At 42.9% G+C, this 13,345-nt stretch overlaps 1 protein-coding gene across 1 annotated transcript in view; it reads left to right on the top strand.

Annotated features, from left to right (window-relative positions):
* Nucleotides 1-13,345, top strand: part of LOC119176786 (synaptogenesis protein syg-2) — a 253,756-nt gene that overhangs the window by 221,230 nt on the left and 19,181 nt on the right. The window contains exon 9 of the mRNA XM_075876407.1: nucleotides 10,004-10,135. Within this exon, the coding sequence (XP_075732522.1) occupies nucleotides 10,004-10,135 (132 nt within the window). The remainder of the gene's footprint in view (nucleotides 1-10,003; nucleotides 10,136-13,345) is intronic.

Genomic DNA, 13,345 nt, shown 5'->3' on the forward strand with positions numbered 1-13,345 from the left:
GAATGTCCAGGGGAAGGAGAATCGTCTAAACCTCTGACTGTCACGTACGTGGGGATATGGTCACTGCCGTGTGTTTCAATATCTGTGAACCATTGGACTTTCGTGACAATGCTATGCGACACTAATGTCAAGTCCAGGCAACTGCTGTAAGTTACTCCTCGGAGATAAGTAGGGCTGCCATCGTTCAGAACCTGAAGCCCGTGCTCTGATGCGAGATCAACTAGGTCCTTGCCTTTTCGATTTGTCCTGATGCTTCCCCACAATGGAGGATGGGCGTTGAAGTCACCCATCAATATCCAAGGTGCTGGAGTCGTTGCAAATATACCATTCAATATCTGTTGATCTAGTCAACCTGACGGCACTATATAGGCGCCTATAAGCGTAAATGACAACTTCTTTTTAACATATAGACATACGTAGTGATTTCCATTGTGAGACTCTACTTTTTGGAGAATGTAAGTGAGTTCTTTACGGATGTACACAGCAACTTGACTTCGCTCAATGCACGTTGAAGAAACGAACGATTCATAGCCCGACAGACGAGGTATTTTTGAAAAATGCGGTTCACAAATGATGATGATGAGAAACTTATTTTCAAAAATGAATTGTCAGGCATTCTTGACTGTAGACCGAGAAACTGTAAACCAACTGTAAACTGTAAACCAAGACTGTAAACCAAGAAATTTTAATATGACTATTACCTACCAGGGACACACATATTGGAACAAGTTAACAGCCAAAAGTTCCTAGGTGTCTGGATTCAAGAAGACTTATCTTGGAATGAGCACATAGCAAAGTTAAAGTCAGAACTAAGTAAAAGTATTGGCTGCTTATACAAGTTAAATTCTCTCATACCACTGTGGCTAAAAAACATCCTTTTTTATACTCTCTTCAACTCACGACTTTCTTACTGCGGTCTTGTGTGGGGAACCACAACACTAACGAACTATTCTAAATTGGTTATTCTACAATAGAGGATTCTGAGAATCTTTGAAGACTTTCGTGGCCCTCTACGTGACTTGCGGACAGAACCGCTATTTTCGAAATATCGCATGCTCAAAGCAAGCCAGATTTACTATTTCAAGTTATTTCAGTACATACAACGCAATAGACTCTATCATCCACTGGATTCTCGTGGCTCTCTGTACGATTTTCATACCTACGCTAGAAGAACTCCGAAGACTCGAACAATCTACGGACGACAACACTCATCTTTTCAGATACCCACGTTTTTAAACAAAATCAACAGCCTCCTAGACATAAATTGTACAGTTTCGAAGCATACGATCAGGATGGTACTGATCGAGAACAACATTGAATTTTCTTGACTATCGTTCTATGTGTCCTCTTTGCCTAAGTTGTATCTGATGCTTTTTATGCGTGTGTTCTTTTCGTGTGCTTCCCTGTGTATATTGTTATTTTTGTAAATCTCTTGCAATAGCGATGAGAAATCGCAACTTATATCTATTGGTATTTAAAACATTAAGATGGTTATGTACATTTCTGTTTACTATAAATAACACTTTATTACTGTTGTATGTGTTACAGTATTTACACATGTACCTTATGCATTTTTGTATATTTTCATAATTTTCTGTATCCTGCAAAATTCTTATGTCAGTCTGTCTGCCTCACTGTATTTGGAGCAAAGGCCCTTTGTCAGGCTTTCAGCCTTTTGCCTTCGCTCCATTTTCTGTACTGGTACAGAAAGAAACAAATAAAGAAAGAAAAAAATATGAAACTGTTGGGCGAACGTGCGCCCAGCAAAATTATGACATTCAAAGAGCAGTGGTATCGGCACGCTAAGTCGTCGGACATAGAATACTTCGATCCGCGGTAGGCGTGGCGGCATATATACGTGTGGCATCAAAGATTTCAGTGTTTTCGTTGGTAGTCGCGTTAGTTCCAGAATAAGCTTTACTGTTCATGTTGTGCACTCAAGCATATAGCAAACGGGAATGTTCGTTATTCCGACGCGGTGCTGACAAGGCAGTGCTTGAACGGGTCGATTACATGAAAAAAAAGTGCATATTGAAACATCTTCTCCTAGGCGTCATCTCACGCTAAGTCCTTGTCTTATTTCACGTCTTATTGCCATCGATCAATTGTGGTTAATTCACATCCAAAGATGCGACATGTCCCTCTTGTTGCAGTTCGCCTCCCTAGTCTTTGACTGCAATTGACACGTCGTGCGTGGAGGAAACTCGTAAATTCGCACAGCATGCATCATCTGGTACTCGCTGTCAGACTATGATCTGTGCTCAAAAATAATGTCCTTGCCCTTGATTTCGCAAGGCTCTTATTGTTTTTGTGATTATTTATGGCCCACGCGGAAGCCAGAAATGTAGTTCACAGGACGTACGTAGTTGCTAAAGAGTGGACCTTCAATTAGTGCGTGTCGTATGTCCAGAAGTCACGAATCAGCGAGAAACCAAAAGTTTGGCGGATGTTACACTCTCGCAGCAAAAGAAGAAGAAAGTCTTCCTGCACTCATGTAATACGAAAGAACCCACCATGAGCAGTGCACATGCGCAACGCCTTCTGCGAACCCCCTTTTTTTATCGTGCACATGTTTACTTCTTCCGCTCGTATAGCTTCCGTCGTTGTTCCACTTCGCACTTTCACAGTTCGGGATCCCGTTGTCTTCAGCATCGAGTTCCTACTGGTACAGAAGCCCGTTTGAGGATGTGCACGCGCCATGGCTCACATCCTCGTCGCTGAGTAGCGCCGCCGGCAACAGCCGGCGCCGCAGCGATAGTGTGTACCTACAGTTAGGCGTAAATGCGCTGCGCGCACGCCAGTATATGTTCTGCAGAGGCGGCGTTGGCTGCACAGACATGCGTTGTCTTTGTGTTTTTTTTTCAGTCACTGACTGCTGTTTCCGCAAGCATTCGCGATCGCATTGTTTCGTCATGGTGCGCTTCCCGTCAAGGTCATAGACTCTCGGTGGTGACCTTCAACATACACGCCTAAGGCCTTAAATCTTTACAAACAGACCAGCGGTGAAGCTATCGACCATATGGGTTGCAAGCGAGTTCATCCTATTGCTGCGTGATGCTTCTAGTGCCACGTAAGCTCCGTAATAACTGCTTTTTACGGGTGTCACACGGTACACTAAATGAAAAGAGGGGAGGATAGAAGACGAGCCTAAGGGACTGTTCTCTTATTGGCGACCAGTGTTCGTTCCTACCCAGAAAAGGCAACTTTGCTTTCTAAAATATCAGCGCAAACGACGTGCTCGCTCCACGCTAGATTCAATTTGGATTTGTCGTCCGCTGTATTTACCTTGTCCGGAGAAAAGTCCGTGGCTGGTCTTAGTCCCGAGCGTATTTATTGGTTCGTCGCTGCCTTGCCATTGAAGAAACCTCGATTACAATAGACCTTGACTAAATTACAGCTGTAGCTCTTCTTTAGGTGAATACCACGAGAGCTGCCGAGCGAAACTGTCTGTCTCATCGGGTTACTTCATTTCATAGCGAACGCTGCTGAAGAGACCGGTCACCGAAATCTCCCAGATGTGTAAACATTGAGGACTTGAGTTTCTCTCTTTAGTATAATTTTTTTCATTTCAATGTGGCTATTCTTGATTGGTTTTACGAAAATGCTGATTTTAATCCATAAAGCAGGTCGTTGGGAAAGGACGAAGGCCACGAGCTGGTCAAGACGTCCAAATGAACGTCTATTAAGTACACTCGTTCGCAGTGGTCATGCAGTAGCACCACCGCCTAACTCGAGAATAAGATATTTGAAATTCGTTGCCTTACACTTCAAGAGTATCTCAGCAGAAAAAATTAATTGTAGGCTGAGTGAAAGGCCGGCAAGAATGTCAGGGATATAAGGAACCGAGCAACGAAACAGTTAAGCTATGTTTGATAGAGGAAACTAAGTCTCAGAGGAACTTAATTAGAAAATTGCACAATTTATCCCTCCTGGCCGTGCGTCTACTAAACTGTAGGGCTTTGCTTTGTAATATGGCTTACTTAAAAAAAAAAAAAAGGTCTGGATGAAAAGCGATAAGCCAACGTTGCAGCTACTTGAATAATTTTTGTGCGCTGAAAGGCAATATATATCGGCTTGTCTTATGAGTGCATGCATCGCTTTTGAATCTGAATATTGCCCGTTTTTAGGTGACTTCGTTGCCAGAACGTCCCTAAGGGTTTAACAGAAAACCATTACGGCTGGTCACTTAAGTGGCATGCGATGTTGCTAAGGATAGATGGAAGAATAGATGGAATGATTCTAATAGGTGAATTGATAGTAAACAGAATTAATTTTTGCAGGGAAGTTTAAGCATTTCTTTGTGAACACAGGAAATGTCTATCAGAGCGTACACACAACTGACATTACTCCATTATCAAACACGTTTTTTTTTTCTGAAACCGACATCCACGTCTGAAGTATTTATGCTACTTAGTAGAATAAAAATAGTAAGATCTGTGATCCCGATGGCTTAGAAGTGCGAATAATAAAGTATGTATCAGACATTATAGCGGAAATTCTAATACATATATATAACTTAGTGTTATTGACGGGTGTTATTGACGGGTATTTTCGCAACCAACTTGCAACTAGTTAAAGTTATTGCAATAATTAAGTCAGAGCATAAAAACAACTTAAAAACTATCGTGCAAAATCCAATCAACGCATGTTCTCAAAATGCCTTGCAAAAGTAATAAACAAGAGAACTGACAGTTTTTTGAGAAAATACAATCTAACAACGGAACGCCAATATGGTTTCAAAAAGAAACATTCAACAGAAAGGGCTTTATTAGCCCAGGAAGAAATTGCACTGTGCAATATCGAAAAGGGGCTTTTGAAATTTCCATAGTATTAGGATTTTAGGAAAGCCTTCGATCGCGTATCTCACGAACTTTTGTTAAAAATGGATAGGTTAGATTATTATGGATTTATGGGAATACCGCTAAACCTTTAACTTTTGCAGTCATATCTGAGTGCGCGATTCCAGTATTTTGGCCCCGCTGCGGTGGTCTAGTGGTTAAGGTTCTCGGCTGCTGACCTGCAGGTCACGGGATCAAATCCCGGCTGCGGCGCCTGAATTTTTTATAGAGACGAAAATGCTGTAGGCCCGTGTGTCTAAAATTGATGCTCGTAAATTGCCCCAGCTGGTCGCCTCTTTTAATCTTATGCTGGTTTTGGGAAGTTAAAACCCATAGATCAGATCTCAGTACTTTGAGATAAATACCTTCAATTTGCGTACAGCAATTGAAACTATGGTTCCAAAGACCATATTCTGGGGCCTGTATTATTTTATAATAAATTGATGACACAGCTAAAAGCAATGAAAACTCTAACCTAAAACTATATGCTGATGACTGCACACTATTTTTTACTGTAAAAAATTTTAGTACTCTCGAGGCTCTAGTGGTCCACACATGCTATAAAATTGAAGATTGGTACACCAAGAACAATGTCATGCTATTTGAAACAAAAACAAAATGTGTCCTTTACTGTGCTCTCAGAATATGCTTCCAAATACCAAATTATGCTACCCTATGCCCATGCAAAGTTGCAGTAACCAGATAATTTAGGACGCTTGGTATAATTTTTAAGGAGCATATATCCTGGAAGATGCATACAGATCCCAATTGTGCAAAGCTGAAACACCTGGTTGTAGCTTTACATCGTTGTCGATGTCTTTCGCCAGTAACTGTAAAGTGACATTTCATATCAGGTTTTTTTCCCATGCCCACTTAATCTACCGGGTGTTCAGAGATAAGCTTTATCATTTATTTCAATTAGGTGCTCGAAGGCTCGTGAAAACCACTTGCACAAATAAGTTAAGCGGCCAGCGGGACAGAAATTTAGATGATAATTAAGGCGGTCAGCAGCCCAATTAACTAAAATTGAAAAATTAACCTTTTACAGGCTGCGGAAAGTTGGCATATATATATTGAAAAAAAAATGTAGGCAGTGGTGTTTCTGCCCAGTTTCTGTTCGAAGATTTTTTTTAGCACACCTGTGATCCAAGTTATCCGGTTCCAAAGTTTGTCTTTCACATGATTACGCATGCAAGATGGTGAGTGTCAGCGCGAAGCTCATCACTAAAGTATATGTTGTGCGCGCTCTTTAGTGTGGGAAGAGGGTGGAAGCGTAGGCATACGTGATAACATTTAGTCTTGCCCTCTCGCCCGTTGAAATCAAAAATCGAAGAACCCTTAAAACTATGCAGTGTCGTAACACGCAACTGCAGAGCCTCTAAACGATAGTGGCAGATACCATGCCGAGATAACGGTGCGAGTGGATAATCTGGATGTAGTGCATGTGCGTATTAATGACTAGACAAGCGTGCGTGGTCGTTGCCTGGACTACGCGAATAGCTGGACTGCTGATGTCCGAGTACTGTAAATTTTATTGCAATCAAGAGCAAGAACTTCATTAATAATGACTGAAACAGTTTTATCTTTGCTAACGCATGTTTCCTGCTGCTAAATGAGCTTATTTTGGTCATGCACAAATTTCATCGAAACTCTTCACCTCTCAAAACGTCAGTGCCTCAAAAAGTGTTCAAAATGCCTGCCTTCGGCAGCAACGCAAAGTATGAATCGCTCTCGCGTCGACTGTATGACTCGCTGCACTACTTCTGTGGGAATACTCGCACATGCAGATGTTATTCTGTATTAACACTGCTGAGCTCTGTTACGTAAACTCGATATTTAACCTTGCCCCGAAAAAAAGTCACGTAGAGAAAGGTCCGAAGATCTTGATGGCCAAAACATCGCTCCTGCGCGCCCAATCCACCGTTGGGGAAAACGTCTGTCCAACCAGTTCTTCACCCTGGTTAATAAATGTGGTGGTGCTCCGTGGTGCTGAAACCATACTTAGCGCCAGTCATTCAGGGAAAGACTGCTGACAAGGTCATCAATGACAACGCCTAATATTTATTCAGTGTACATCTTTCCGTTCAAGTTGCCCTCAAAAAGTGAGGTCCGATGATCCTGTCCCCGAGTATGCCACAGCGCACATTCACACTCAAGCGAACTTGATGCCTGTGCTGCCTCAGCCAGTGGGGGTTTTCTTGTGCCCAATAATGGACGTTGTGAGGATGAAGACTTCCATTTCAGCTAAATCGAGCTTCATCAGTTTGAAATATTCTGTTCAAAAAGTTAATTTTTAATCAGTTTTGATGATGCCCCAATTGCAGAAGTCAACTGGCCTTTCAAAGTCCGCCTTATTTAGGTACTGACGAAGGTAAACGTCATACGAATGGAACTTGTGCTTTCTTAGAACATTTGTGACTGTTCCGACGCTGCGACCGTACTCATTGGCAAACTGTTGGAGGCTGAGCTTTGGCATGGAGGTTACGCACGCGACAACGTCAATTTCAAAGTCTTCGATTGCCTTCGTGGTCAGTCTTGAAGGGGAAACAGAGCCTGTTGTGCAAAAGCGTCTAAACAGGTTTATGAAAGTGGGCCTTTTTAGAAGAGGATGGTGTGGATGGCGAGACGCTTAAAGCTCCATTGCTAACGAAGCGTTGCCATTTATTTCAGTCATTGCAAGCACCACGTCTACTTTTTCATTGGTAGATTATCTCACGCCAGTGACAGCCATATTACCTTGAAAGACCTTCACGTGGATTTCATTGGTAGACCTTCCATGCAGAGACGCTGTGCTACCGGAGACACCCTTGTAGAGGACAATCAAGCAAACGCGTTCACAAGAACATGTATCCGTGTGATCTAAAGTCACAAAAATCTAAAGTCACGCTTGTGTGTGATCTAAAGTCACGCTTGTGTGTAGGTATTAGGAGGCGCGTCACGCGTGACCCACACACCATAGGAAAAAAAAGGTGACAGTGAATATTTTACTGACGCATTTGCATGAACGAATTAGGCTGAACATCATTTGCTCACTCCGAAGAACTTCATGGATGCGACTTTAGAGGGAAGGCCAGGGTATTTTATTGGAGCCAGTGTTATCAAATTAAGAGAGGCGCGGAAAGGAGTTTACTGAGACTGTTTTTGTTTTTGTATATCATGTCGTGGACGTTTTATGTTGACATCGTGAGTAAGTAAATTATTGCCAGCTAGGTCAATTATTTACAATTTCTTCAAACTGACTGAAAAGTTTTCTTACTGCTCGAAAAATACCGGCAGGTCATCTCGTGTGCTGGCAGCCTGGTTTTCTCTCGCCTTCCACTGCGGCTAGCATTAATTTATGTTCCATTGAATCAGCAGCCTTCACAATGTGGCAAAAAATATGTAGCATTTATTTAAAAATAACCTTGAAAGAGCACTCAATATGACGGAGAGATTGAGTCTTTTGGAAGTTTATGGAATTCTCAAAACCCTAGGCCAGAAGCAAATATGAAAAACACCGCCAGGTCTGCACGAAACACGCAGCACAGTCACAGTGAAAGCTGGAAGAGCGGCCTTTTAAAGTTTTTTTTTAAACAATTTTTGGGTAAACGTAATGGCCACACTTGCAGCCCTACGCCATAAATCATTAAATTTTTTGTGTAGTGGGCAGAAATTCACTATGCCATCCTTCGTTATCCTTCGGGGAAGCGTGGTACCCGCTATACACTTGCAAGAAATTTTCTTGTAATTTTTCATGATGGGGCTGACGACAACGAAGAGTTATGCTTGGAGCTTTAGTAAAATGGGTTGGGGCACTCGTTACGCAATTCACTTTGAGTGACGCCTGGTTGTTCCGTGGTTGTTATAAAACGCTTTATTACTTAAAGTATCGCGATTTCTTTGCCCCCATCAAGCCTGCTTAGAGTCACTTCGGCCTGAGGTTTAAAGCTCAGGCTTAGCTCAGTGGTAGAACACTGGGCTGGCACAAAGGGAACCCGGGTTGGAATCCCATCGTGTTAGTATAAACTAAGTTTTTTTTCTTATATCACACAATAGGTGTTATGAACACCGGCGGCGGTGGCGGACAACTACGGCGCACGCGACCCTTGTTGTGATCTCATAGCAGCATGAAAAAAAAGCTGCCTGCTTCATTTCATATTTCTGCAAAGTCCCAATATCGAACTCAACGACCAGCACTGAAAAACATGCAAAAGCCTTTTAGTTTGAGGGCTACATATCTTGGTCTTGTATAAATTTAGAGTGTTCATTGAGTGCTCTTTTCACCGGTATATAGTATTTATGCTGAATTCTTTTTCGGTAAATTTGCAATGTTCGGCTATTATGCAACCTCAAAAATACCAACATGTACAGTAATATACCAATATTTGTCTAGAGCTTCTGTTCTTCAGCTGTGATAACTTTAGTTTGATGTATTGTTAATTGTGACCAAACTTCCTTTTTTTTACTTTTAAAATGAAGGTTTCAGTTTGTTTTTGATTTATAATGGTAAAGAAGTCTCTCATCTGTATGATTTATACCTTTTGTTTTTCCAATATTGACTCTCATCACTGTCTTCCGAGTCAGAGTTAGTGACTAGATATTCTTCAGGCAAACAAAATAAATCTTGAGATAGAATGCGTCCCCACCCGGCACCATGTTAAACCTTAAGCCTCTGTGTAGTACGGATATTCCTTTTGACAAGGGCTTCTTGACGAATATAGGTCTTTTAACCGAAATAGAAGCAGTTAGGAAATTTAGTTTTGCTTTGAAGCATCCGGACAATTACGTGGTCATATGAATCAGAAGCTTTTATATTGTCTTCGAACAAAGCTACGGGTTGTTGTGGTATCTCAAGCAAGTTTCTATCAATCATCACGTGTTAGCAGGTGGTGTCCGGTACCATGCCCTTTTCTGAACTATAGGCTTGCTCGGTCGCCGTCCGCCTTTACGTGCATGGTTCTAACCTTTTTTCTGCGTTACTTTGCAAAGTGTAGTTTACTGATGTGAGGTATTAGAGCTGATTTTATAGCTCCAACATAATCATTCTCTTTTCTGTAATACACCGAGAGAAACATTCAATTGTTCAATTTTGTGGGCCGTCCTGCTTTCTAGTACCCCACATATCATATCTTATCAGATGCATGGTTGAATGCGTTGACGTTGTGTGCGCATATTTTGTGGCGCAGAACATGCCTGGAACGTGCTTGGTCTTGGCGTCTACTCAAGCATCCTGATAGTTGTGCTGGTCATCTTGTGTCTGGTGTTGCTAGTTCTGGCAATTGTTGTGAATCACTGGCGCAAGAAGCAAACGCTCAGAGGTGAGTAAAACAATACTCATTGCCGACATCACTGGCCTACAATGGGCACGTTGTTACTTTTTTTACTTCTATCCCTTGTTTGCTTCAGGCTTCAGCACTGCCCCAAGAGTTCATCACAACGTGATTTAGCTGAATGCCCCTTTTCGCCGCCGTGAGCGGAAATGACAGCCTTCGGTCCTTCGTTTGTTGGTATGGTCGCACGCTGTATGAAAGAAACGATTCGACACGCGCACACCCCGACACGTGTGCTTGAACTAACCCCGGAAACTCCCCACCACGCCCGGGGCTTGTCACAAAATCATGACATATGACGGGGTTTCGCTTGGTCAACGTGTCAGCTGCTTGTTGAGAAAGCGCGCTGGTCTTAAATCATCCACAGACGCTCACCCGGCCACGCGCCACCCCTTTCACATTCTTCCTTTTTCTATCGTTTTAAATTTTATTCATTTTTGTTTCTCAGTCTCTACCCTTTTTGATTGTCAGCGCGCAAGAGCATAACAAAAGAAAATACCTGCATTTCGCTATACTATGCTTATTCTTTGGTGCTCACAAATCTTTCTCGTTTGACTCGGCTGTCACGCGCCGTCACGAGTGTGGCTATATATACCGAGTTCAGGATACTGTGAAACAATGACAAAGTTTTTCTTACCATATATTTCTTTCAGTGTCTCCACCTACAAGCACAATTTCCTGATTTCGTGTCTCCTGCACGCCCTTTCTGCCCTTTCCGCTCCCTTTCCATTAATCTGTTTCTTCATACTTGTTACTACGTTTTGTTACTACTGTCACCAAGTTGCTACTGTTATTACTAAGTTTTAGGTCTCTTGGAACACAAAAAAAAAAGCAGGCACTAAACGAGCCACCTTTGTAAGGCGAGACAGGCCCTGTAACGTAGACGGGGGAAAAACAGGGTTAGTAGATTAGTTTATTTTGCCGTTGCTACATGCGCACCGCTTTGGTTTACCAGAACAAGCGCCTTTAAAAGCGGATCTGTTAAAGCCGAGCATTTCTCCCAGACGCGGGACCTCAAGTGACCGTCATCATCATGATGATCTAGCACGTGGTCTCTTCATCATCTTGTTTGCTCCCAGTGCGCATGCGCTGTCTGGTTCGGAGTGGTATGAATAACTCTGATGGTTGAGAGAACAAGTAAACAAAGAAAGGTAAAAGAACGAAAGAAGGAAAGAAAGAAGTAAATTCTTGGCAAAAAGGTTTCATCGCGATGTGGGATACAAAGCCACGTACCCATGATTGGAAGGCAAGCACCGTAAGCTATTCAGGCACGCTACCAAATTATTGCCTTGTATAATCAAGCATATCAAGGGGGTGAAAAAGGAGAAATCAGGATGAGGAATAGAGAAGTGAGAATGAAGAGGAGAGAAACGAGGAGTGATGTGAAGAAGGTAAGGAAGATGTGTGCGTCGCAGTATCTGGGTATGTTCCAAGCCGCTCATATTAGTTACTGTATTAGTTACTGTATTAGTTACTGTATTAATACTGTACTACGCACAGTCGTGTGTAGTACAGTACGGCAAGAGGAGTAAAAAGGAAAGTGAAGATGAAGAGGAACGATGTAAGAGTGAGTAGGAATAAACGAAGAGGGGCCACAGAAAGTGGGCGCGCACCACAGGAATAAAGATAAACGGATGCAAGAAAAAGAAGATCAAGAAAGAAGTCAATCGGCGTTCTCCAGATGGTGGCACCTGCTAGCCAATCTAAGTTGAGCCAACATTTTCTTAGGAAAAACCTAGCTACGCCGTTCTTTCAGGCTTCAGGCTGCCATAACTTAGTCAAGCTGGGGACGTTTATATATGCTCTGGTAGGAGAACTTCAGACTCATGTACGTGTTGTGACAAAGCGAACGAGAGCGTCTCACAATCGGTTTCTCGCTTCTTTTACGAACAAAAATCAGCTAAAGTGTAATAGTCATACAATACCTGAGGTTTTACATCATAAAATCACGATATGATTAAGAGACGCTGTAGTGGAGTGCCGCGGAAGATTTGGCCATCTGGCGTTCTTCAACGTGCATTGACGTCACACCGTAGACGGGCCTGTACCTTTTAGCCTTCATCTGAATGTGACCGCCACCACCGGGATCGAACCCACGACCTTCGGGTCAGCAGCCAAGCACCGTAACCGCTACGCCTCCGTGGTGGATCGAGTTCAGCTAAAGGCGCAACTGGATATATAACTGACATCTAATGACGTGATGTACTGAGTCCTATATTGATGATGAGTGCGAAAGATTTTACTCATGACCCACTGCTTTCGTTACGCTGCTTTTTCTGCGAAATTTAGTCGCTGTGTTTCGTGTGTCGAGGATTATTGTGCAGTACAAAGCTATCTTTGCACCAACAATTCTGACACTACATTTGACACCTCAAATTCCAATCATTTTATTTTAGAACCATTAGTTAGTCAGACATAATTGGTCACGCAATGTACGATGGGTGACAGTTTAAAGTACTGATTTGCATTTTTTTTTGAGTTTTTTGTTTAAACCCTCATATTATGGCATACCTGCCCCTCACAATGTATTTTGTTATTTAACATGCTTGCTTTTTCCCGATGACGTGCTCGTCCACGCTACTACTCAAGAGCCATGGTTCGCCCCGCCGCGGTGGTCTAGTAGCTAAGGTACTCGGCTGCTGACCCCGCAGGTCGAGGGGTCGAATTCTGGCTGCGGTGGCTGCATTTTCGATGGAGGCAGAAATGTTGTAGGCCCGTGTGCTCAGGTTTGGGTGCACGTTAAAGAACCCCAGGTGGTCAAAATTTCCGGAGCCCTCCACTACGGCGTCTTTCATAATCAAACGGTGGTTTTGGGACGTTAAACCCCACATATCAATCAATCAAGAGCCACGGTTCAAATAGGACCACAAGTGATAACCTTCAGCTTACATGGAAAGAGAAAGCGAGAGAATGAACTTTTATTTGAGCAAACGCATTGTGCGCCCAAGGTGAGCGGCCTCCTCATTCCAGGTAGCCGCGGGCCTTCGCCGTCTCCCGCGCCCGTTGAACCATGCTGCACTGATTCTTGAGGTCCGCGTCTGATAACTAGGCCTCCAACTGCTCTTCAGTTAATGTAGTGGCTCCAGGGCCTTGTCTGCTTCCCCATATTATATGTACGAGTATTTGGTACAAGTATTTGGTTGGTGAGATGCGGTGAAGCAGCGTACCGTGTACGTGGGTGTTAGTTTGAAGCTTCCT

The sequence above is a fragment of the Rhipicephalus microplus genome, chromosome X (assembly GCF_043290135.1).
Source record: "Rhipicephalus microplus isolate Deutch F79 chromosome X, USDA_Rmic, whole genome shotgun sequence".
Classification (NCBI taxonomy): domain Eukaryota; kingdom Metazoa; phylum Arthropoda; class Arachnida; order Ixodida; family Ixodidae; genus Rhipicephalus; species Rhipicephalus microplus.